This window comes from Ips typographus, linkage group LG5 (assembly GCF_016097725.1).
Source record: "Ips typographus isolate SLU linkage group LG5, UJ_Ityp_2.0, whole genome shotgun sequence".
Lineage (NCBI taxonomy): Eukaryota > Metazoa > Arthropoda > Insecta > Coleoptera > Curculionidae > Ips > Ips typographus.
Window position 1 is genome coordinate 586,600 of NC_138426.1, and position 23,289 is coordinate 609,888.

Consider the following 23,289-nt stretch of genomic DNA (forward strand, 5'->3'; position numbering starts at 1 on the left):
TTACTGAGAAGAACTGGAGTATTATGATATGGTACGGAAAATTTCAGCCAAAACAGCCCGAAAATAGCTACCAAAGTGCAAAAAATGCCATTAAAAAAAACATATTTCTTTACTGTTTTAGTTAACAAAGCTCAAAAGTAAATATTGTATACAATTTGACAGAAAAACAGCAATAAAGGCAAAAAAATTACAAACATTTTAGTTATATGTGAATCTGACAACAGCGCTTATTGATATCTCATACAAGAATATTTTAAAAAAATACAGATTTTTAATTTTTTCATTAATAATTTTTTTAAGTTTTGATAATAGTGTCAGATATCACGTGGTTTTAAAGGATAATTTAGCTAAGCAGTCACGTGACCATTGTCAAAAATCATAAATCTCAAAAACACTCTTTATATCGAATACTGCAAGAAAACGTTTTTAAATCCTGATTTTTGCAACTTTAAAGCATGGTTTGACAGTTTGGACGTTAATGACAGTTGTCACGTGATTTCAGAACACTATTTAGCTAGTCGGTCACGTGATAATTGGCAAGATAAAAGTCATAATTCCAAGAAACACGTTTTACATGAAATACTGCAAGAAAACGTTTTTAAATCCTGATTTTTGCAACTTTTGAGCATGGTTTGACAGTTTGGACGTTAATGACAGTTGTCACGTGATTTCAGAACACTATTTAGCTAGTCGGTCACGTGATAATTGGCAAGATAAAAGTCATAATTCCAAGAAACACGTTATATATCAAATACTGCACAAAAACTTTCCTAAACCCTGATTTTTGCAACTGTAGAGCATGGTTTGACAGTTTTGACGTTATTGACAGTTGTCACATGTTTGTAGAACACTATTTAGCTAGACGGTCACGTGATAATTGTCAAAATAACTGTAAACACGTTTTATATAAAATACTGCAAGAAGACGTTTCTAAACACTGATTTTTGCAACTTTAGAGCATGGTTTGACAGTTTTGACGTTATTGACAATTGTTACATGATTTCGGAAGACTATGTAGCTAGAATATGAAGTGACAATTGTCAAACTAACTGTTAAATCTAAGAAAATCGTCTTGTTTTGAAAACTGTGTTACAATGTAATTCTTGAAAATTCTAGTAAAATTTTGACAATAGTGACAGACATCACGTGGTTTTAGAGAATAATTTGGAGTTAGAAACTGACTGTTTTAAGCGCATTTTTAGAACCCTTAGTAAATTTCTTATTCAATAAACTGAAAAAGTATATGAAAAGTTCCACAACCAACAACATGGCAATAACGTAATTAAAAACGGTAGATTATATACAAAATACAGGAGAACGGTAGAAAAACTACAAAAACGGTAGATATACCGTTTTAACGGTAGAATTGGCAACATTGGCGTAACCCTTAAATTTGAAGTCGAACTGTCAAAACTAAAAGTGTTTGCAATGACAAATTACGCAGTTTAACTAAGTTTTTTTAATATTTTTTTCTGAATACAGCCCTGTAATTTAGAGCAAATTAAGCAATTTTGCTGTGAATAACAGGTCCGTAAACCATTATCTTATAGTTCAAATTTCTAAACTAGATTTCCAGTGTTTGTAAAGCAAAATGACGCTATTAAACCCACAATAGAATTTTTAAGGACTTTTTTATATTTTTGCTTAGTACGGTCCTGTAATTTAAAGCAAAAAATGAAGTCGAAATGTCAAAACTAAGTTTACAGTGTTCATTAAACAAAATTACGCTTACCCTAGTGATTTTTCTATAAATTTTTGTCGCTTTCTTATACTTCAAATTCCCGTTCACTCGTGTATTACGTTGTCAGAAAAGTTCAGTTTAACAAAAAAATAAAATAAAAAATAATAAAATAAAAATGTCCCATCCTAACCTTGCTATATGTTGTATACGTAACCCGAGCGGATAAAAATGTTTTGCATTTCAAACACAAACTACGGAATTTATGTGGTCCGGATTCATGTTGGGTCGTAAAAGAAAATTAGAAAATCGCGTTTTCCACCCGCCGCCATTTCTAGAAAGTCCGCGTCATTAGTTTGGCAAAAGGTGCAGGACAACTTGATCCGGTTTTCTCTAACCGACAGAACGTTTACTGCATTAAAATTCTGTATGTTATTTGTTTAGACAATTTGTATTTATTTTAAAAAAGTAAAAAAAGTACAATTTTTTTTAAATATTAAGTTAAGGCTTCAATTTGCAGCCTACGATTATCAAACGATGCTACTGGGCAGTTTAAATTCAATAATGAAAACCTCACTTAAATCGGACCATGCGTTTGAAAGATATGGTGGAAAAAGTGGGAATGACAGCAAAACGGGTCTCCAGCACAACACATTAAAACGCCATAAAATAGGCATCTTTTGAGTGTCTCAAAAACAGCCGAGTTATAGATGTTTGTGTTTAGGCTCTCCAAAATGGATTTTGTGGAATATTTCCTAAACTAGTGGAGATATGAGAAAATTTCAAAAGACAAATTGAATTTCTGGTCTAATACAATACAATTAGGTCAACAGAGATCCGTTTCTGATATTTCTTCTAGAAATTGCTGCTTCTCCAACTTTTTAACGTGCCAATGTGATAAATAAGGTGAAACTTACTACTACAATATCTATAAAGACTATTCCAATAAAAATCCTCGCTTTTCCGTAAATCCTCAGTTGGAAATATGCCAAAAGAAACTGAATTTATGAGGAAAAAATATGTGATAATCGTGTATCAATAATTTCTTTTCAATTGGCGCTCGTATGTAAAAAATAATGCTCAACCATGAAGAATAAAAGGGTGTAAAAAATATATGCACAATGGAGAAAAGTTCTCCCTATTGTAACGCGATTCTTTGGGTTTTCACGGTTGTTCGGAAAACGATAACTGGGGCCATCAATCTTGGACGTATATAGCTGAAAAAAGATGGAATGAACTAAGTTTAGATGGTTTCTGAGTGATAAGCTAACTTAGTGCTTACGTAAAATTGTAACTAAGTGAAAGCAAATAACAAAAATTGGTCTTCAAAATAGTTAAGATTCTTCAAATTTGTTTGCAACTAATCTTAAAAAATAGAAAGGGAGCTAGAGACCACCAGAAGATGGTGTTTATCAGTGGGATTGAGAATCAACTCATCAAAAACCACAGTGGTACCCTAAGACTTGAGAAATATCCGCTTCAACGACGTAAACTTAGAATGGCGGCATGAGGTTAAGTATCTAGGACTTACTCTAGACCCAAAACTTATCTGGAACCGACACGTAGAAAAGATTGCCAGCAAGGCAAAGTCATTACTGATGGTGTGCAGAAACATTGCGGGAAAGACGTGGGGTTGTAACCCATCAATGCTGCGATGGATGTATACCATGATAGTGAGACCTATAATCAATCACATACGGCGCAGTAGTGAGGCACAGAAAAACCGAACTTGCCACAACAAGGAAGACATTAGAGAAGGTTCAGAGACTGTCTTTGCATAACGTCATTCTCGATCTCACACCTCTCCACATCATGGTTAGAAGAACCGCTTGGGGAGCACATCTCAGGTTGGATAAGAAGAGCACACAGTGCAAGGGACTCACTGCTTACTGGCAGTGCACACCTTGCCAATCTCCCAACCGACGAAATCATCAGGAAGTTTAGTTTCGAAAAACAATTTCGAACGGAACTAAGCACCAAGAGAAATTGGAGCAGAGAATTCATTCAAACATTGGGAAAAAATACCATAATATGGTGTACGGACGGATCTAAAACTCCCGAGGGGACTGGAGCAGGAGTCTTTGGGCCTCGCACCAAATACTCCGAACCCATGGGCCAGTTTCCTACCATTTTCAAGCGGAAATTCACGCCATAGAAAGGTGTATTTCGTTAAACATCGACAGGAAATACCGGAACAAGAAAATTGCGATCCTTTCCGATAGCCACGCAGCCATCAAAGCGTTGAGCATCAACTCGATGATGGTTCTGGAGTGCATAGGAAAGCTCAATGATCTAGGAAGGAACAACAAGGTAACCCTCCTCTGGGTTCCGGGGCACGTCGGAGTAGAGGGTAACGAACAAGTAGATACTCTCACACCAAAAGGAGCATCAGCGCTACTGATCGGGCCAGAACCATTCTGCGGCCTTGGAAAAGCATATGTCCAGGAAGTACTTAATAAAGCTGAAGAAGAACTGAGAGCAACGTACTGGGAAAGACTTCCAGGACTGAGGCAGGCCAAAGATCTCCTCGGCAATTTTAACCGAGCAAGATCGAAGACACTGATTAACCTCAGCAAAATTAGTCTCCAGGCATTAACGGGGTTTCTAACGGGTCATTGTCGACTCAGAGTACACTTAAGGAAGCTACGCCTAGAAGAGGACAGTACCTGCAGGTAGGTTATGCTGAACGCCACAGAAGATTAAACACACTGGGATTACCTCAGCTGGGTGTGGAAGAAATACCTGGAACAGACCCACTCAAGATCCTGAAACTCCTATAGGAACTAAATCTTGAGGGGCTGCTATGAACAAGGAAACCTTGAGATAGCAGAAAAATATGGGGTACAATAAATCTAATCAGGTCGCAGTACATCTGTCACCATCCACACCTACCATTACCATTACCAATCTAAAAAATTCTTCAACAACCAAAAATAGACCTTATTTACATTTCATCCCAATAACTAACCTAACCTAACAATATCCACTAATTTTCTAAATTACCACAACTAGACAGTCTAAAAAACCTTTTTTACTTAAAAAAAAACGATTTAATTGGAAGTAGATGTCAACTGCTGCTTATTTTAAATGGGACACCCTGTATTTTTTTGCATTTTTGAATAAGCGCCAAATTTCTGAGATATTAAAGATATAGGATATTCAGTCCGTTCTAGGGCTAGTGACGTAATAATTATCGTTCCTTCTCTATTACATGTGAACTGCGCGAGATGGAAACTTGACGTCATTAACGTTTTATTTGACATATTTAAAAAAAGAACCGGTGTCATGTGACCAACTGTGATACCACATGACCAACACCAATAATATTTTTGAACGCGACTTTTTGAAAATTATTAATTCTGATTTTTTTGACATTTGACAGTTATCTAGAATTTTTTCCTGCTGTAATTTGAATTTACTTATTTAGTTTTTATTTTGTGTAATTGTATTTGTAATTTTTGTATTACAAATTAATACTTTTGTGTCATTTTGACAGCAGAATCATGTTTTCAAGGTCAAAATTTACCGTATGTACTAAGTTTTAATTGAATAGTACTAAAATGGCGGCGGTTATCCAGTACTCCCCGGAGACAAGGAAAGCTCATTTTCAGGTTAATTTTTGCGCAATTATCCAAGAAATTCCCCATAACTTGCTTATCTTAAACACACTGTACTGACATATCATATGACAAAAGAAAGCTAATGAATGGGGCTATCACGTGACGTTAACCGGACTAGGCTACGATGTACCGTTTGGCCGCTAGAGGGCGTTAAAATTGATTATTTTTTTAGGATATTTTAATGAATATCTCGAAAACGGTTCGAGTTAAGTGTGGGAAATTTTTTACCACGTATACATCTCTACGGTTGGCAACTCTTACTAAATATGACATTTTTCTGTACAACGCACCGTGTGACCTTGAAAAATAAAAAACTGAACTTTTTTTCGAAAATTTTTGAAATTTTAAAATTGTCTTTTACTATGTAGACAGGTTTCGATTAATGGTAGAAATGTGACGTAAAGTGTCATTTGTCAAAATATAATTTTGAAGGGTGTCATGCTCTAAAATCTGTCAAAAATGTCATAACTTCAAGGTCATCTCCGAAACCGTTACAGTTAGAGCAAAATGGACGTCAGATTCCAGTTTGAAATTAGTAGAAAACGTAGGTTTGGTTGAGCAAAATCCAATACGGCCGCTGTTTAGTATAGTAGGCCCAAAAACACAAATTTAAGTCAGTTTCGTCCACTTTTCCAAAAAATCGTCGATAACTCGCTTATTTGAAATATTCTGTAGAGACCCATCATATGACAAAAGAAAGCTAATGAATGGGGCTACCACGTGACGTTGACTGGACCAGCTTACGTTGTACCGTTTGGCCGCTAGAGGGCGTTAAATTTGATTTTTTTTTGGATATTTTCATGAATATTTTAAAAACGCTTCGAGTTAGGTGTGTAAAATTTTGTAGTGGTTCAACTTCTATACTACAAAAAGTCCATCATATACAAAGTAAAGCTATTTTAGCAATTTTTCAACTGACTGATATTGGAATTGTCTCAATAAATAATATAATGGTATCCACATTTAAATTCAATACCTTTAGCTTGACAATTTATCACCTTTGAAAAGTTCTAAGGGCAGCAATTTCTGGAATATATATCAGATACGTGTCTCTTGACCTAATTGCTATATTCAGACCAGAATTTCAATTTGCTTCAATACGTGTGGACATCTAACCGTAATTAATTCGTCTATAAACGAAATTAATAAGTTAGAAGAAAACCAGTATAAAAACGCAAAATCAAAGTAAACTAGATTAATTACGCAATCAGAAAAAAAACAGGCATTGTTGTCACAGTGTCGAAAAAAATACAAAACAACTGCTCAAAATGAGACTAAAGCCTAGTTTATAAAACAAAATTTAATTTTATTAATAATAATTGAATTTACTTAGAATCCAAAGCTTTTTATAAATGTAACTTTCAAATCAGCTTTTAAGCATTTTTTTCTCAGAATTTGTATTTTTCTCTCTTCTACAGGTCACGTGACTGATGTATTGTACAGTTTTCCAGACCAGATTATTCATATGGTCACGTGACAGTTTTCAATTGACCTATTGACTGATCATGGTCACGTGACTATTCCGATAACTTCCAAATGAGCTTTTCCAGGTACTCTTTTTAGAATTTTCATTTTTTCACAAAATGGTTTTGTTTTAAGCTCAAACTAAACTTATGTGGTCACGTGACAGTTTCCAAATTTGCCGTCACGTGATCAGTGACAAATACAGAAATGTTCAGTTTACGAGATATTAAAAAATCTTTAATAATACTAACTAAATAATATTTTTTGGGGATCATTATCAGGTTTATTTTATGAAATATCCTAAATTCCAATCGCTTATTGTTGCTTACCAATAGAAAGTAAATCTGTAATTATATGTGTTTTCAAGATATTTGAGTAAAATTATACTTAAAAAATTGGGCTGAAAGAAATTATTATTTTAATGAAATTTCCTATAATTTTTAACACAAACAGCAAGCAAAACTAGACCTTATTTAATTTGAAAATTATAGGGAACTGCAATAGGAAGTTTTACCTGGAAATAATTCTTTAATATGACTTTGCCTTGCATTTTATTTAAATAAATTTACCTTCACGATTCGTATTCAGCTGACAGAAAAATACATATTTCTGGCTTAGTTTTACGTGTAAAGTCGTGAACTTAATACGCCGGCATTTGGAAATGCAAAGCTTGTTTCTACGTTTGGTTTATTTTGTTCCAAACAATGTTGCCACATCAAATATTTGCGAATAAAACTTGAAGGCAGCCGGAAACTTGAGTAGCAAGTTAAACTAGTTTCAGTGCCAGAGAATTACACAGGACAACCTTGGATTAAAGTTATCCAAAACCTGGTAAATCCACTTTAAACCCTTAAAAGCATCACCTAGTTTTCTAACAAACTAACAACTAAATCTAATCCTTTTTGCAGTTTGTGGCGTGTAAAATATGACTTTAGATAACTAAAATATCTTCCAAATAAGCTTATTTTATGTTTTGCAAGAGGAAAATTATACATTTTACCTTAGAAATATATAACATAAGTACATACAATTACAAAATTTGATATAGTGAGGGAGAAAAGCGGTGTCAAAGTTGGAACTGACAGAAACACAATTTGAAAAGACAGTCAGAGACAAAATTGCGTGTAAAACTCACTTGGAATAAAAAAATGACTGTTTTAAGCTCATTTTTGGAATCCTTATTAAATTCCCTATCCAATAATATAAAAAAACAATACAAAATTTTATATAATCAGGGAGAAAAGCGGTGTCAAAGTTGGAACTGACAGAAACACAATTTGAAAAGAGAGTCAGAGACAAAATCGCGTGTAAAACTCACTTGGAATAGTAAAATGACTCTTTTAAGCACATTGGAATACTCATTAAATTTCCTATCCAATAACATAAAAAAACAATACAAAATATGATATAGTCAGCGAGAAAAGCGGTGTCAAAGTTTGAACTGACAGAAACACAATTTGAAAAGACAGTCAGAGACAAAATTGCGTGTAAAACTCACTTGGAATAGGAAAATGACTGTTTTAAGTACATTTTTGAAATCCTCATTAAATTTCCTATCCAATAACGTAAAAAAATAATACAAAATTTGATATATTAAGGGAGAAAAGCGGTGTCAAATTTGGAACTGACAGAAACACAATTTGAAAAGACAGAGAAAAAATTGCGTGTAAAACTAACTTGGAATAGGAAAATGACTGTTTTAAGTACATTTTTGGAACCCTCATTAAGTTTCCTATCCAATAACATAAAAAAACAATATAAAATTTGATACAGTCAGGGAAAAAAGCGTTGTCAAAGTTGGAACTAACAGAAACACAATTTGAAAAGACAGTCAGAGACAAAACTGCGTGTAAAACTCACTTGGAATAGGAAAATGACTGTTTTAAGCACATTTTTGAAATCCTCATTAAATTTCCTATCCAATAACGTAAAAAAAACAATAAAAATTTGATATAGTCAGGGAGAAAAGCGGTGTCAAAGTTGGAACTAACAGAAACACAATTTAAAAAGACAGTCAGAGACAAAATTGCGTGTAAAACTCCCTTGGAATAGGAAAATGACTGTTTTAAGTACATTTTTGAAATCCTCATTAAATTTCCTATCCAATAACGTAAAAAAATAATACAAAATTTGATATATTAAGGGAGAAAAGCGGTGTCAAATTTGGAACTGACAGAAACACAATTTGAAAAGACAGAGACAAAATTGCGTGTAAAACTAACTTGGAATAGGAAAATGACTGTTGTAAGCACATTTTTGAAATCCTCATTAAATTTCCTATCCAATAACGTAAAAAAAACAATAAAAATTTGATATAGTCAGGGAGAAAAGCGGTGTCAAAGTTGGAACTAACAGAAACACAATTTGAAAAGACAGTCAGAGACAAAATTGCGTGTAAAACTCTCTTGGAATAGGAAAATGACTGTTTTAAGTACATTTTTGAAATCCTCATTAAATTTCCTATCCAATAACGTAAAAAAATAATACAAAATTTGATATATTAAGGGAGAAAAGCGGTGTCAAATTTGGAACTGACAGAAACACAATTTGAAAAGACAGAGACAAAATTGCGTGTAAAACTAACTTGGAATAGGAAAATGACTGTTTTAAGTACATTTTTGGAACCCTCATTAAGTTTCCTATCCAATAACATAAAAAAACAATACAAAATTTGATATTGTCAGCGAGAAAAGCGATGTCAAAGTTTGAACTGACAGAAAGACAGTTTGAAAAGACAGTCAGAAACAAAATCGCGTGTAAAACTCACTTGGAATAAGAAAATGACTGTTTTAAGAACATTTTTAGGATCCTCATAAAATTACTTATCCAATAACATAAAAAAACAATATAAAATTTGATACAGTCAGGGAAAAAAGCGTTGTCAAAGTTGGAACTGACAAAAACACAATTTGAAAAGACAGTCAGAGACAAAATCGCGTGTAAAACTCACTTGGAATAGGAAAATGACTGTTTTAAGTACATTTTTGAAATCCTCATTAAATTTCCTATCCAATAACGTAAAAAAATAATACAAAATTTGATATATTAAGGGAGAAAAGCGGTGTCAAATTTGGAACTGACAGAAACACAATTTGAAAAGACAGACAAAATTGCGTGTAAAACTAACTTGGAATAGGAAAATGACTGTTTTAAGTACATTTTTGGAACCCTCATTAAGTTTCCTATCCAATAACATAAAAAATCAATACAAAATTTGATATTGTCAGCGAAAAAAGCGATGTCAAAGTTTGAACTGACAGAAAGACAGTTTGAAAAGACAGTCAGAAACAAAATCGCGTGTAAAACTCACTTGGAATAAGAAAATGACTGTTTTAAGAACATTTTTAGGATCCTCATAAAATTACCTATCCAATAACATAAAAAAACAATATAAAATTTGATACAGTCAGGGAAAAAGCGTTGTCAAAGTTGGAACTGACAAAAACACAATTTGAAAAGACAGTCAGAGACAAAATCGCGTGTAAAACTCACTTGGAATAGTAAAATGACTCTTTTAAGCACATTGGAATACTCATTAAATTTCCTATCCAATAACATAAAAAAACAATACAAAATTTGATATAGTCAGCGAGAAAAGCGGTGTCAAAGTTGGAACTGACAGAAACACAATTTGAAAAGACAGAGACAAAATTGCGTGTAAAACTCACTTGGAATAGGAAAATGACTGTTTTAAGTACATTTTTGGAACCCTGATTAAATTTCCTATCCAATAACATAAAAAAAAACAATACAAAATTTGATATTGTCAGGGAGAAAAGCGATGTTAAAGTTTGAACTGACAGAAAGACAGTTTGAAAAGACAGTCAGAAACAAAATCGCGTGTAAAACTCACTTGGAATAAGAAAATGACTGTTTTAAGCATATTTTTGGAATCCTCATTAAATTTCCTATCCAATAACGTAAAAAAACAATATAAAATATGATATAGTCAGGGAGAAAAGCGATGTCAAAGTTTGAACTGACAGAAACACAATTTGAAAAGACAGTCAGAGACAAAATCGCGTGTAAAACTCACTTGGAATAAGAAAATGTCTGTTTTAAGAACATTTTTAGGATCCTCATAAAATGACCTATCCAATAACATAAAAAAACAATACAAAATTTGATATAGTCAGGGAGAAATCGGTGTCAAAGTTGGAACTGACAGAAACACAATTTGAAAAGACAGTCAGAGACAAAATTGCGTGTAAAACTCACTTGGAATAGGAAAATTACTGTTTTAAGCACATTTTTGGAATCCTCATTAAATTTCCTATCCAATAACCTGAAAAAATACTGCAAGATTTGGTACAGTCAGCGATAAAAGCGGTGTCAAATTTTAAACTGCCAGAAAGACAGTTTGAAAGGACAGTCAGGGGGAAAATCGCTTATAAAACCCACTTTGAACGAAACGAAGTTACTGTTTTAAGCACATTTTTGGAATCTGTAGTAAAATTTCCTTTCCAATAACGTAAAAACATTAAAAAATTTAGTACAGTCAGGAAGAAAAGCGGTGTCAAAGTTTGAACTGTCAGAAAGACAGTGTGAAAGCACAGGACAAAATTGCGTGTAAAACCAACTTGGAACGAGAAAAATACTGTTTTAAGCACATTTTTGGATTCCGCATTAATTTTTTTATCCAATAACGTAAAAAATACTGTAAAGTTAGGTACAGTCAGGGAGCAAAGCGGTGTCAAAATTTGAACTGCCGGAAACACAGTAGTTGTAGTTTACCAGTAAAATCTTCCTGGTAAAGTAAAATTATTTACTTTATCAGTAATTTACTTATCAGTAAGATTATGTCATATCGTCATTATTCCTAATAATATTTCACTATATTTACTAAAAATAAGAAAAATTCAAAAAATCTTCTATTGTATAACTAATTCAAATTGTAGGACTTTTCTGTGTTCGTGCAGCAAAATAGCACTTTTCCTAACCGGTTCCGTAAATAGCTAATTTTCAAGCAGCAATAAATCAAAACGAATCCCATTTTTTCCTGAATTGTCACTGTGAAGAAACGAGTCGTAGTCCTAATTCCCCGTCATGTTTCGAAGAATAAAAACGACATAAATTCGGTGCAGAAAATGTAAAGGTCGTTTTCTTGACGAGTCGGAAGCCAAGAGCAAGATAAAAGATGATTATTTGCCTTGTCAGATATTCCTTCTTTTCGCAAAATATGCTTACTGAATAATAAGGAGATAAAAATGCCACCCTTTTAAAAAAAGAAAAGTTTGAAAAGTAATGCTGAAGAAGAGACTGTGTAATTTTCATAACAATCTTTAGTTAGCATAACACGGTGTGTAAATTTTCTATCACAGGAAACACTTGCATAATTTTCGGTAGAAAGTTGACATTTTTTAGGATTTTGTTAGTTTCGTGGACAAAAAAAAAAATGTTTAATATTATTATCAACAAATAAATAATATTATTAATTAATCAATATAAACAAAAAGTCAAACTAAATTATGATGTCCGACGTCCCAAATGGGAAGGGTTGTTAAGCGAATCACTCTCGGGACTAGGTCGTTCCGAAGGTCTCCGTTCCTGAACCGTTGGACTTTTATCTATTCGCATAATTATATTATCTAAACTTTCTCGAGAGTGATTTTCTTGATTTTTATCCATTCTTTGATTTAAGTTAAATTGAAGAAAAATGAAAATCAAAAAGAATTTACAAAAAACTGATCTTTATAACCCAAAGGGATGCCAAGTTATTTTTCCAAGGGGAAATAACTAAACCTAACTATAATTACCTACCGCGAATCTAACTTAATTTACTATCTAATTTCTAACACAGGCGACTGTTTGGAAATCAATAATCACTACTGTAATTAAATTTACATCCTGTCCAACAATCCCTAAATAGATTAAACAACTTATCTACTACTTACAGTCTCTGAAATTGTTAATTTAGGCTCAGGTTCACTGTTTATATTGAAAGAGTCCCTCCTATGTGTCAGTCACAATGACGGACCTCTCCTCATCTGCTTTCTTTGGCCCCACTGTCGGTATCGTCGTGTACCAGTGTGTAGTACTTCAGATCTCGGCCTATCCTGTTCACCTCAAACCGATCGTCCAAAACTTCTCATTTGACGCCAGCACTGGTTTAGGATTAGGGCCCAGCCAAAGTATTGTCCAAAAAAACAAGCAGGGAAGAAAAACCAAATTCACCACGCGATAACTCGTCAACCGTATTATCGTTTCCGCGTTTTTCTTCGGTTTTCAGCTCAAAATTCGCGACTAAATCGTATTCTAAAGTAATGACATCAATCTCAAGTCAACAATTGACAATCCTCTACCTTTTTTTTTACCTGAATCACCCTAGCATCGCTTATAATTTTTAATTTACGCACACAGAAAAAAAGAAAAAACAAATCTTAAAAAGAATGGATATTTTTAAGACAGGGTCCCCTGGATTTAGACCCCAGTGCCACCAACAGCCCTCTTACAGGCCCATAGTATATTCATGGCCCTCTTGCCCCTGGAAGCAAGATGATCGCGCCATGATAGTTTGGTATCTAGGTGTATACCTAGATATTTCACCGTGATATGGTATTCGAGATTCGTCACTGACAGAAAAATCATGGATTTTGTGTCAAGGTTCCGCTTCTTGCTGAATAGCATAAGCTGGGCCTTCTTTGGATTGATACTCAGTCCTGCCAAACGACACCATTCACCTACCATACGCATTGCCCTTGTATGCCCAAAATAGCAGTTATTACTCACGAAGATTAAGCAAAAATCAAAGTTAATTGAGATGACGTAACAGTCTAAAGCCGTGAGTTATTACTCAGGTAATGGGTGTTTGAAAGCTGTGGCAATTACTCAAACAAATTGAATTACCAATAATTACTTTTGTAAAGAATATCACAATTCTTTTATCCTATAATTGACACGTTTGTGAAACAATGTTCTTTCTAGAATTTTCTCTTGTATAGTACGACACTGTATGATATTATATGATAAGATTTTAGTTAACCAAAAGTAAAAGCAAAAACAGGAATCTCACTTATAGAATAAACCGAGAAACTTTAAAAAGCCATTCCTTATTTTTAAAGGTTATTTCCTAGTTTACATTACGTTAACGTTGAAACAATTAAAATCTCATTAACGTTCTAGGTTACATACATAAGGGAAATTGCACTGAAAGACTGTCTATTTTCCCAGGCTGGAAAACTTAAGCTACACATGCAGGTGAGGAATTTGGATTAAGTTTTAACGGTTTAGTAGTCGATTTAGTGCAAGGGAAATTGGATTTAGATTGCTATTACACTAAAACCTCATAAATCTTGCCGGTTAAAAATTTTTCACTATATAACTTACATTTAATAAAGTTTTAACATTTTCTACTTTTTAGTTTGTTATTTTTATTGTGCAATTTCGGAATGTGCTACTAATAACCGTTTATAAACGCTTTAAGTAACTACTTTAGTAATTTTTAACAGACCAGAAAGTGCTTACTTAGACTCTTTTTGCTTGGAAAGTGACAAGAAGTTATATTTTTAAAAATTTTCTGTAAAAAATAATTCTCAGCTAATTTTCTTGTCTATCTTCACATCAAATATGCACATTCTAACATGATTTTTCAACTCTATAGGTGATAATGTCTAATGTTAAGTATACAATGTGTTCCTAAATATAATGTAGTAACGAAATGTATAATCGTTTTTTTTTTACTGACAATTGTCAAAATAACTGTCATACATCTCAGGAACACGTCTTGTTTCGAAAACTGTGTTAAACTGTATCTCTTGCATAATCTAAGCAAATTTTGACAGTTTTGAGTGACAGATATCACGTGGTTTTTGGTATATATTTTAACTAGGCAGTCACGTGATCACTGTCAAAATAACTATCATAAATCTCAGAAACACGTTTTGTATCAAATGCTGCAAGGAAACTTTTCTCAAAAACTTTTCAAAATAAACGGTGCCAAATTTTACACTGACAGAAACACAACTTAAAAAGACAGTCAGAGACAAAACTGCGTATAAAACCCACTTGGAGTAAGAAAATTATTGTTTTAAACACATTTTTGGAATCCTCATCAAATTTCCTATCCAATAAATTAAAAAAACAATACAAAATTTGATATAGTCAGGGAGGAAACCGGTGTCAAAGTTTGAACTGACAGAAACACAATTTGAAAGGACAATCAGGGACAAAATCGCCTGTATAACCCACTTGGAGTAAAAAAATGACTATTTTAAGCACATTTTTGGAATCCTTACTAAATTTCCTATTCAACAACATAAAAAAATATTACAAAATTTAGTACAGTCGGGGAAAAAAACGATGCCAAGTTTTGCACTGACAAAAACATAATTTGAAAAGACAGTCAGAACCAAAATCGCGTGTAAAACCCACTTGTAGTAAGAAAATGACTATTTTAAGCACATTTTTGGAATCCTCATTAAATTCCCTATCCAATAACATAAAAAATAACACAAAATTTAATATAGTCAGGGAGAAACGCTGTGTCAAAATTTGAACCAAAAGAAAGACAGTTGAAAAGTCAGTCAGAGACAAAATCGCCTATATAACCCACTTGGAAAAAAAAATGACTGTTTTAAGCACATTTTTGGGATCCTCGTTAAATTTCTCATCTAATAACATAAAAAACAAATTTAGTACAGTCAGGGAGAAAAACGCTATCAAATTTTACACTGTCACAAATATAATCTGAAAAGACAGTCAGGGACAAAATTCCGTGTAAAACCCACTTAGAGTAAAAAAAATTACTGTTTTAAGTACATTTTGGGTATCCTCATTGAATTTCCTATCCAATAACATAAAAAAACAATTGAAAATTTGATCAGGGAGAAAAGCGGTGTCAAATTTTACACTGACAGAAACACATTTTGAAAAGGCAGTCAGAAACAAAATCGCGTGTAAAACGCACTTGGAATAAGAAAATGACTGATTCAAGAACATTTTTAGGATCCTCATGAAATTACCTATCCAATAACATAAAAAACAATACAAAATTTGATATAGTCAGGGAGAAAAGCGATGTCAAACTTTGAACTGACAGAAAGACAGTTTGAAAAGACAGTCAGAAACAAAATCGCGTGTAAAACTCACTTGAAATAAGAAAATGACTGTTTTAAGCACATTTTTGGAATCCTCAATAAGTTTCCTATCCAATAACTAAAAAAAACAATACAAAATTTGATATAGTCAGGGAGAAAAGCGGTGTCAAAGTTGGAACTGACAGAAACACAATTTGAAAAGGCAGTCAGAAACAAAATCGCGTGTAAAACGCACTTGGAATAAGAAAATGACTGATTCAAGAACATTTTTAGGATCCTCATGAAATTACCTATCCAATAACATAAAAAACAATACAAAATTTGATATAGTCAGGGAGAAAAGCGATGTCAAACTTTGAACTGACAGAAAGACAGTTTGAAAAGACAGTCAGAAACAAAATCGCGTGTAAAACTCACTTGAAATAAGAAAATGACTGTTTTAAGCACATTTTTGGAATCCTCAATAAGTTTCCTATCCAATAACTAAAAAAAACAATACAAAATTTGTTATAGTCAGGGAGAAAAGCGGTGTCAAAGTTGGAACTGACAGAAACACAATTTGAAAAGGCAGTCAGAAACAAAATCGCGTGTAAAACGCACTTGGAATAAGAAAATGACTGATTCAAGAACATTTTTAGGATCCTCATGAAATTACCTATCCAATAACATAAAAAACAATACAAAATTTGATATAGTCAAGGAGAAAAGCGATGTCAAACTTTGAACTGACAGAAAGACAGTTTGAAAAGACAGTCAGAAACAAAATCGCGTGTAAAACTCACTTGAAATAAGAAAATGACTGTTTTAAGCACATTTTTGGAATCCTCAATAAGTTTCCTATCCAATAACTAAAAAAAACAATACAAAATTTGATATAGTCAGGGAGAAAAGCGGTGTCAAAGTTGGAACTGACAGAAACACAATTTGAAAAGGCAGTCAGAAACAAAATCGCGTGTAAAACGCACTTGGAATAAGAAAATGACTGATTCAAGAACATTTTTAGGATCCTCATGAAATTACCTATCCAATAACATAAAAAACAATACAAAATTTGATATAGTCAGGGAGAAAAGCGATGTCAAACTTTGAACTGACAGAAAGACAGTTTGAAAAGACAGTCAGAAACAAAATCGCGTGTAAAACTCACTTGAAATAAGAAAATGACTGTTTTAAGCACATTTTTGGAATCCTCAATAAGTTTCCTATCCAATAACTAAAAAAAACAATACAAAATTTGTTATAGTCAGGGAGAAAAGCGGTGTCAAAGTTGGAACTGACAGAAACACAATTTGAAAAGGCAGTCAGAAACAAAATCGCGTGTAAAACGCACTTGGAATAAGAAAATGACTGATTCAAGAACATTTTTAGGATCCTCATGAAATTACCTATCCAATAACATAAAAAACAATACAAAATTTGATATAGTCAAGGAGAAAAGCGATGTCAAACTTTGAACTGACAGAAAGACAGTTTGAAAAGACAGTCAGAAACAAAATCGCGTGTAAAACTCACTTGAAATAAGAAAATGACTGTTTTAAGCACATTTTTGGAATCCTCAATAAGTTTCCTATCCAATAACTAAAAAAAAACAATACAAAATTTGTTATAGTCAGAGAGAAAAGCGGTGTCAAAGTTGGAACTGACAGAAACACAATTTTAAAAGACAGTCAGAGACAAAATCGCGTGTAAAACCCACTTGGAGTAAGAAATTGACTGTTTTAAGCATATTTTTGGAATCCTCGTTTAGTTTCCTATCCAATTACAAATTTTGGTACAGCCAGGGAAAAAAACTGTTGGAAAAACGACAGTGGACTGGAAAATAAGTGGCAATATTGCAGAAAGATCCATTTCTTACTATTTTGGAAACAATGGCAATTTGGCAACTTTGGAAAAATTGGGGCTTGATTAGATAAAAAAACAGAAGATAATAGTCTGGTCGTCAATGTTGCAGAAGTGTGATTATTTAATATTTCCAACAAATTTCAAAAAAAAATTATAATTTGGCAGCACTGCAAAAATTTGAAACTAAATCAAGTGAGTGATCTGTTTGGCAATTTTGCAGAAATGTGATTATTATTAATTAATTGAACTCATGTCATGATGACCTATTTTTCCTACTTATATTAATTTGGCATTTTTAAACAAATATTTTCTGTTAAAACACATTATGCAAATACAAATCATTTTTGCTTGCTGTCTATATTAATCCTTATGGTAAATCCCTATAATTTGTAGTAAATTGGTTTGAAAGTAATTTCAACCATAACAACGTTTCAATCTTTTATTTGTCTATTATAATAGCTCATTTATTCAGTTGCAAAAATACTAAAAGCTGACACAGCTGCACTTTAACGAGACAACAAATTTGCAAGTTTTTAAACGATTTTAATTGGCAAAATTCTGCTTTCCATCCAAATTTCCAATTTGCGTATCGTTTCCAACGGAGCAATTTTTTTTAATAAAACAAAAGACCAGTTCTCCAATAAATGTAACAAAGTAATTCCCGTTTTGTTCGAAGCGTGTTTCGCACAGTTGGCTGGAATTTTGGCCTGCAGTCCTAATTTAAAGTTTGTGGACACTATAATAACTGGAAATCCCGTAATTAGTCAAAGCCAGAAAACCGGTCAGTTTCCTAAACAAACTTTCGGTCGAGGAAGGAAACTCTGAACGTGTTTCGTTACATTTTGATTTATCATAAATGGTCGGAAAGCGACTACTTTTTTTAAATTGGTAATTTATGTCTGCATTGGTTTTAAACAATGAAACGTTTTAAGTTTTTAACTTTTAAGGCAATTGATTAATTTCTTTCTAAAGTTGAGGCACAAATACACATTTTTTCGGTCAAATCAATGAAGAATTACGATGTGAATGTATTTGCGAATAGTTTGGTTGACGATATGGGATCGATATTAAATAGTATGTGCCCTAAAAAAAATTACGCTTTTAAACCAAATTATTTGAATAAAGAGTGGATAACAGAGAGTGTGAGAGAAAATATGCAAATTAGAGATAATTTGTATATTAGTGCGATTGGACATTTGACAATTTTAATCTGTTTTACTATACCTGACTGATATTTTATTTTCTTCTTATTTCTAATTTTTAGTACCGTAGTTTTAAGTTTACTTTGATTTGTTTTTCCTTACAGCCTCGTGCTAAATAAAGACTATTATTATTATTATTAATTAAAACTACCATAAATCCAGTTCTAATTCACTTAGAGGGATAGTTCTGTCAGAAAAGGTAACCAATTGTGTAATGTACCACAAAACTGCAAATTGGGGCAATATTCATGCCTTTAATAAAAATATAACCAAAACAAAGTTTTATCTCCTCATGTTTAACATTTATTGCTGTAAATCTTGTATTATTTCAATGTCTAGCTTATTTTTCATTTCTTAACTTCAAAGTTTAAAATGAAAACAAAAACCTTTTAGCTTTGTTCAAGAATGTGGAATCGTCGACCATTGTCAAAGTTGTTTAGCAACTTGAGAAATTGACAAAAGTTTATAAATTGAACTTTGCAAGCGATTGCGAAACTATACTGAAACTGTAATTTTAATTTAACAGACAAATTTTAACTACAAACTTTCCACACAGTAAATTGTGTTTTTGGTACACGTTAAAGCTTCTAACTGTTTGCAACCAGTTTTCTTCTTCTCACATTACATCATTGATTTGATTATGTCTGTTCAGTGTTAGATAGAGAAGAAAAAAGCAATTTATATAAGAAGAACAAAATTTATTTTATATTTTCATACAGGATTTTGTTTTAATGATTGCAAAAAGCTTCAATGATCGATTCTAAATCGAAAAATAATGTCAATTTGCTGCATAACCATACTTTAAAAATACAGATTTTAATTTTTTTTTGATCAATTGTTTTCTAAGTTTTAACATTAGTGACAGATGTCACGTGGTTTTAGAAGTTAGTTTAGCTAGACAGTCACGTGACAACAGTCAAAATAACTATCATCAATCTCAGAAACGCGTTTTATATCAAATTCTGCAAGAAAACGTTTCTAAATCCTGATTTTTGCAGCTTTAGAGCCTGGTTTGACAGTTTTGACGTTAGTGACAGTTGTCACGTGATTGTAGAACACTATTTAGCTTGACGGTCACGTGATAATCGTCTAAATAACAGTCATAATTTTCAGAAATACGTTTTACATCGAATACTACAAGGAAACGTTTCTAAACCCTAATTTTTTCAACTTTTGAGCATGGTTTGACAGTTTTGACGTTAGTGACAGTTGTCACGTGATTTTAGAAGACTATTTAGCTAGACTTTGAAGTAAATAACTGTTAAATCTCAGAAAACCGTCTTGTTTCGAAAACTGTGTTGAAATGCAAATTCTAGTAAAATTTTGACAATTCTGACAATATTGACAGACATCACGTGGTTTTAGAGAATAATTTGAAGTAAGAAAATGATTGTTTTTAGCGGATTTTCAGAATCCTTATTAAATTTCCTATTTAATAAACTGAAAAAGTACAACATACACAACATAATGGCAATAACGTAATTAAAAACACTAGATTATATACAAAAAACAGGAGAACGGTAGAAGAACTACAAAAATGGTATTAATACCGTGTTAACGGTAGACATGGCAACATTGCAGAAAAGTAATATGTTATAAAAATTTCATAGGAAGACAAGAAAAGGGTTCAAAAAGGCTAAAGATGTTGCAGAGAATGTAAAACGATTGCAGAAAGTCTAGAAATGTCGCAGAATTCGTAAAAAAAATATTGTCAAAGATATAATAGCAGTAGCAGGAGAAATATATATGTCTGAAAACATCAAAACATGTAGAGGAGAGTCTGAAAATATCTAAAAATGTCGCAGAAGAATCTAGTAATGTTTAGAAATATCATACAATGTTTCAAAAAAGCTAAAAATGTTACAGGAAGTTTGAAAATGTTTTAGAAAGTCTATAAATGTTGTAGGAAGATAGTAAATGTTTCAAAATTGGTAGAAATGTTGCAAAAGTTTAAAAAATGCGTTTAAAAAGTCTACAAATGTTGTGAAGAATCTAAAAAGATGGCAGAATATCTGGATATGTTTTGCAGAACGCGACAAATTATTTTCAAAGATATAAACATGTTGCAGGAGATTTAATTATGTTTTAAAACGTAAAAAATGTTTCTAAAATATTTCAAATATTTCTTTTCTAAACCCTGATTTTTCCACTTTTTAGCACAGATTGTGGTGTTAGTTGTCACGTGATTTTAGAACCATATTTAGCTAAACAGTCACGTGACAATTGCTAAAATAACTGTCATAAATCACAAAAATACGTCTCGTTCCGAAAACTGCGTTTAATTCTTGCAGATTCCAGACAAATTTGGTTTTAGAGAATAATTTAGCTAAGCACTCACGTAACCAACAGAGTAAGAAAATGACTGTTTTGAGCACATTTTCGGAATCCTCATTAAATTTCCTATACAAAAACATAAAAAATTTGGTATAGTGCGGTAGAAAAGCGGTGTCAAAGTTTGAACTGCCAGAAACATAGTTTAAAAGGACAGTCAATGACCAAATCGCTGGTAAAACCCCATTGGAATAATAAAATTACTATTTTAAGCACATTTTTGGAAACACCATTAAATTTCCTATTCAATAACCTAAAAAAACACAAAAAATTTGATACAATGCTGTAAAAAAGCGGTGTCAAAATTTGAACTGCCAGAAACACAGCTTAATAGGACAGTTAATGATAAAATAACTGGTAAAATCCACTTGGTAATAAAATGACTATTTTAGGCACATTCTTGAAATCTTCATTAAATTTCCTATTCAATAACCTCAAAAAACCTTACAAAATTTAGTACAGCCAGGGAGAAACACGGTGTCAAAATTTGAACAGCCAGAAACACAGTTTGAAAGGACAGTCAGAGACAAAATCGCCTGTAAGACCCACTTGGAATAAGAAAATGACTGTTTTAAACACAATTTTGGAATCCTCATTAAATTTTCTATTCACTAACCTAAAAAAACACTAAAAATTTGGTACAGTGCGGTAGAACAGCGGTGTCAAAGTTTGAACTGCCAGAAACATAGTTTAAAAGGACAGGCAATGACAAAATCGCTGGTAAAATCCACTTGGAATAAGAAAATGTCTGTTTTAAGCATATTTTTTATTTTTAATTATTAATCCTCATTAAATTTCCTATCCAATAACCTAAAAAAACATTACAAAATTTAGGATAATCAGGGAGAAGCCATTTACAGTATATGAAACGTTTCACAATGGTGTCAACATTGTGTCTGTTTACTTTTGTGTCAAATCCTTTCGACAATTAACAATAACTGATGAAATGCCTGATACAAGCCAAAAAGGACAAATCATCATCACTTATTATTAAATATTTGAGTCAGTAAACGTAAAAATCTGGATAGAAAATGGAGTTGAGGGTCTGTCGCCTGAATTTTTGCCGGACTTTACCCCATTTAACTTTTTAGCAAAAATGACAGATTTCAATTTTTGAAAAACTTTCTTCTACATTAACACAACATTTTCTAAAAACCTTTTCTTCTTCTGGGATGCTTTGAATATTACAGTTATATAGAAGACTCCATTATGCCTCTAATGTATGCAATTACTTCCGTCAGGTACAATATATTTGTCTATAGCTTAAGGAAATCGTAGTATAAACGCAAATGTGAAACTTTGCCACGTAAATCAAATTGAAGTTGTAATGTGTACATTTTGGAATTAATTGCTCATTAATTTCTAGGCAAGAATACGTGATCATCAAGTTCCCTTTGTTTCTAACTGTAAACTATTATTATCAGCCAATTAACTTCAATTAAATACATTTGTTTTGTTTTGGGGTAGAAGTTATTCATTTTTTTTTGCATATTGAATAGAGAAAACCAAAATGTATTTTAAAACCTCAAATATAAAATTAAACATTTTTTGCAACATTTTCAGATTATTAGACCATTATTAGACCAATGTGTTTATAACTGACAAGATTTTTACATTTTCCTCTCTTGAACATTTTTTGATATTTCTAGACTTCCTAAAACATTTTCAAACTTACTCCATAATTTTTAGACCTTTTACAAAATTTGCAATATTTTAGAAAAATTTTTTAATTTTTAAAACCTTATTAAATCTCCAGCAACATGTTTATACTTTTGAAAAAATTTTTTCGCGTTCTGAAAAACATATCCAGATTTTCTGCAATCTTTTTAGATTCTTCACAATATTTATAGACTTTTTAAACGCATTTTTTAAACTTTTGCAACATTTTTACCCATTTTGAAACATTTACTATCTTCCTACAACATTTATAGACTTTCTAAAACATTTTCAAACTTCCTGTAACATTTTTAGCTTTTTTGAAACATTGTATGATATTTCTAAACATTACTAGATTCTTCTGCGACATTTTGCATATTTGGCCATTTTAGAAACATTTTCAGACTCATGTTACAATACACACTACATGTTTTGATGTTTTAAGACATAAATAGATCTCC

The 23,289-nt window shown here is 32.2% G+C and overlaps 2 protein-coding genes across 2 annotated transcripts in view; one reads left to right on the forward strand and one right to left on the reverse strand.

Annotated features, from left to right (window-relative positions):
* The window catches only part of dpr12 (defective proboscis extension response 12), a 202,839-nt gene that overhangs the window by 171,995 nt on the left and 7,555 nt on the right, over positions 1 to 23,289 (reverse strand). The window lies entirely within an intron of this gene.
* On the forward strand, positions 3,491 to 4,587 carry LOC145729260 (uncharacterized). Its single transcript, XM_081979943.1, has 3 exons — positions 3,491 to 3,525; positions 3,862 to 4,407; positions 4,441 to 4,587. The coding sequence occupies exons 1-2, from the start codon at positions 3,491 to 3,493 to the stop codon at positions 4,352 to 4,354; spliced, it is 528 nt and encodes a 175-aa protein (XP_081836069.1). The 3' UTR covers positions 4,355 to 4,407; positions 4,441 to 4,587.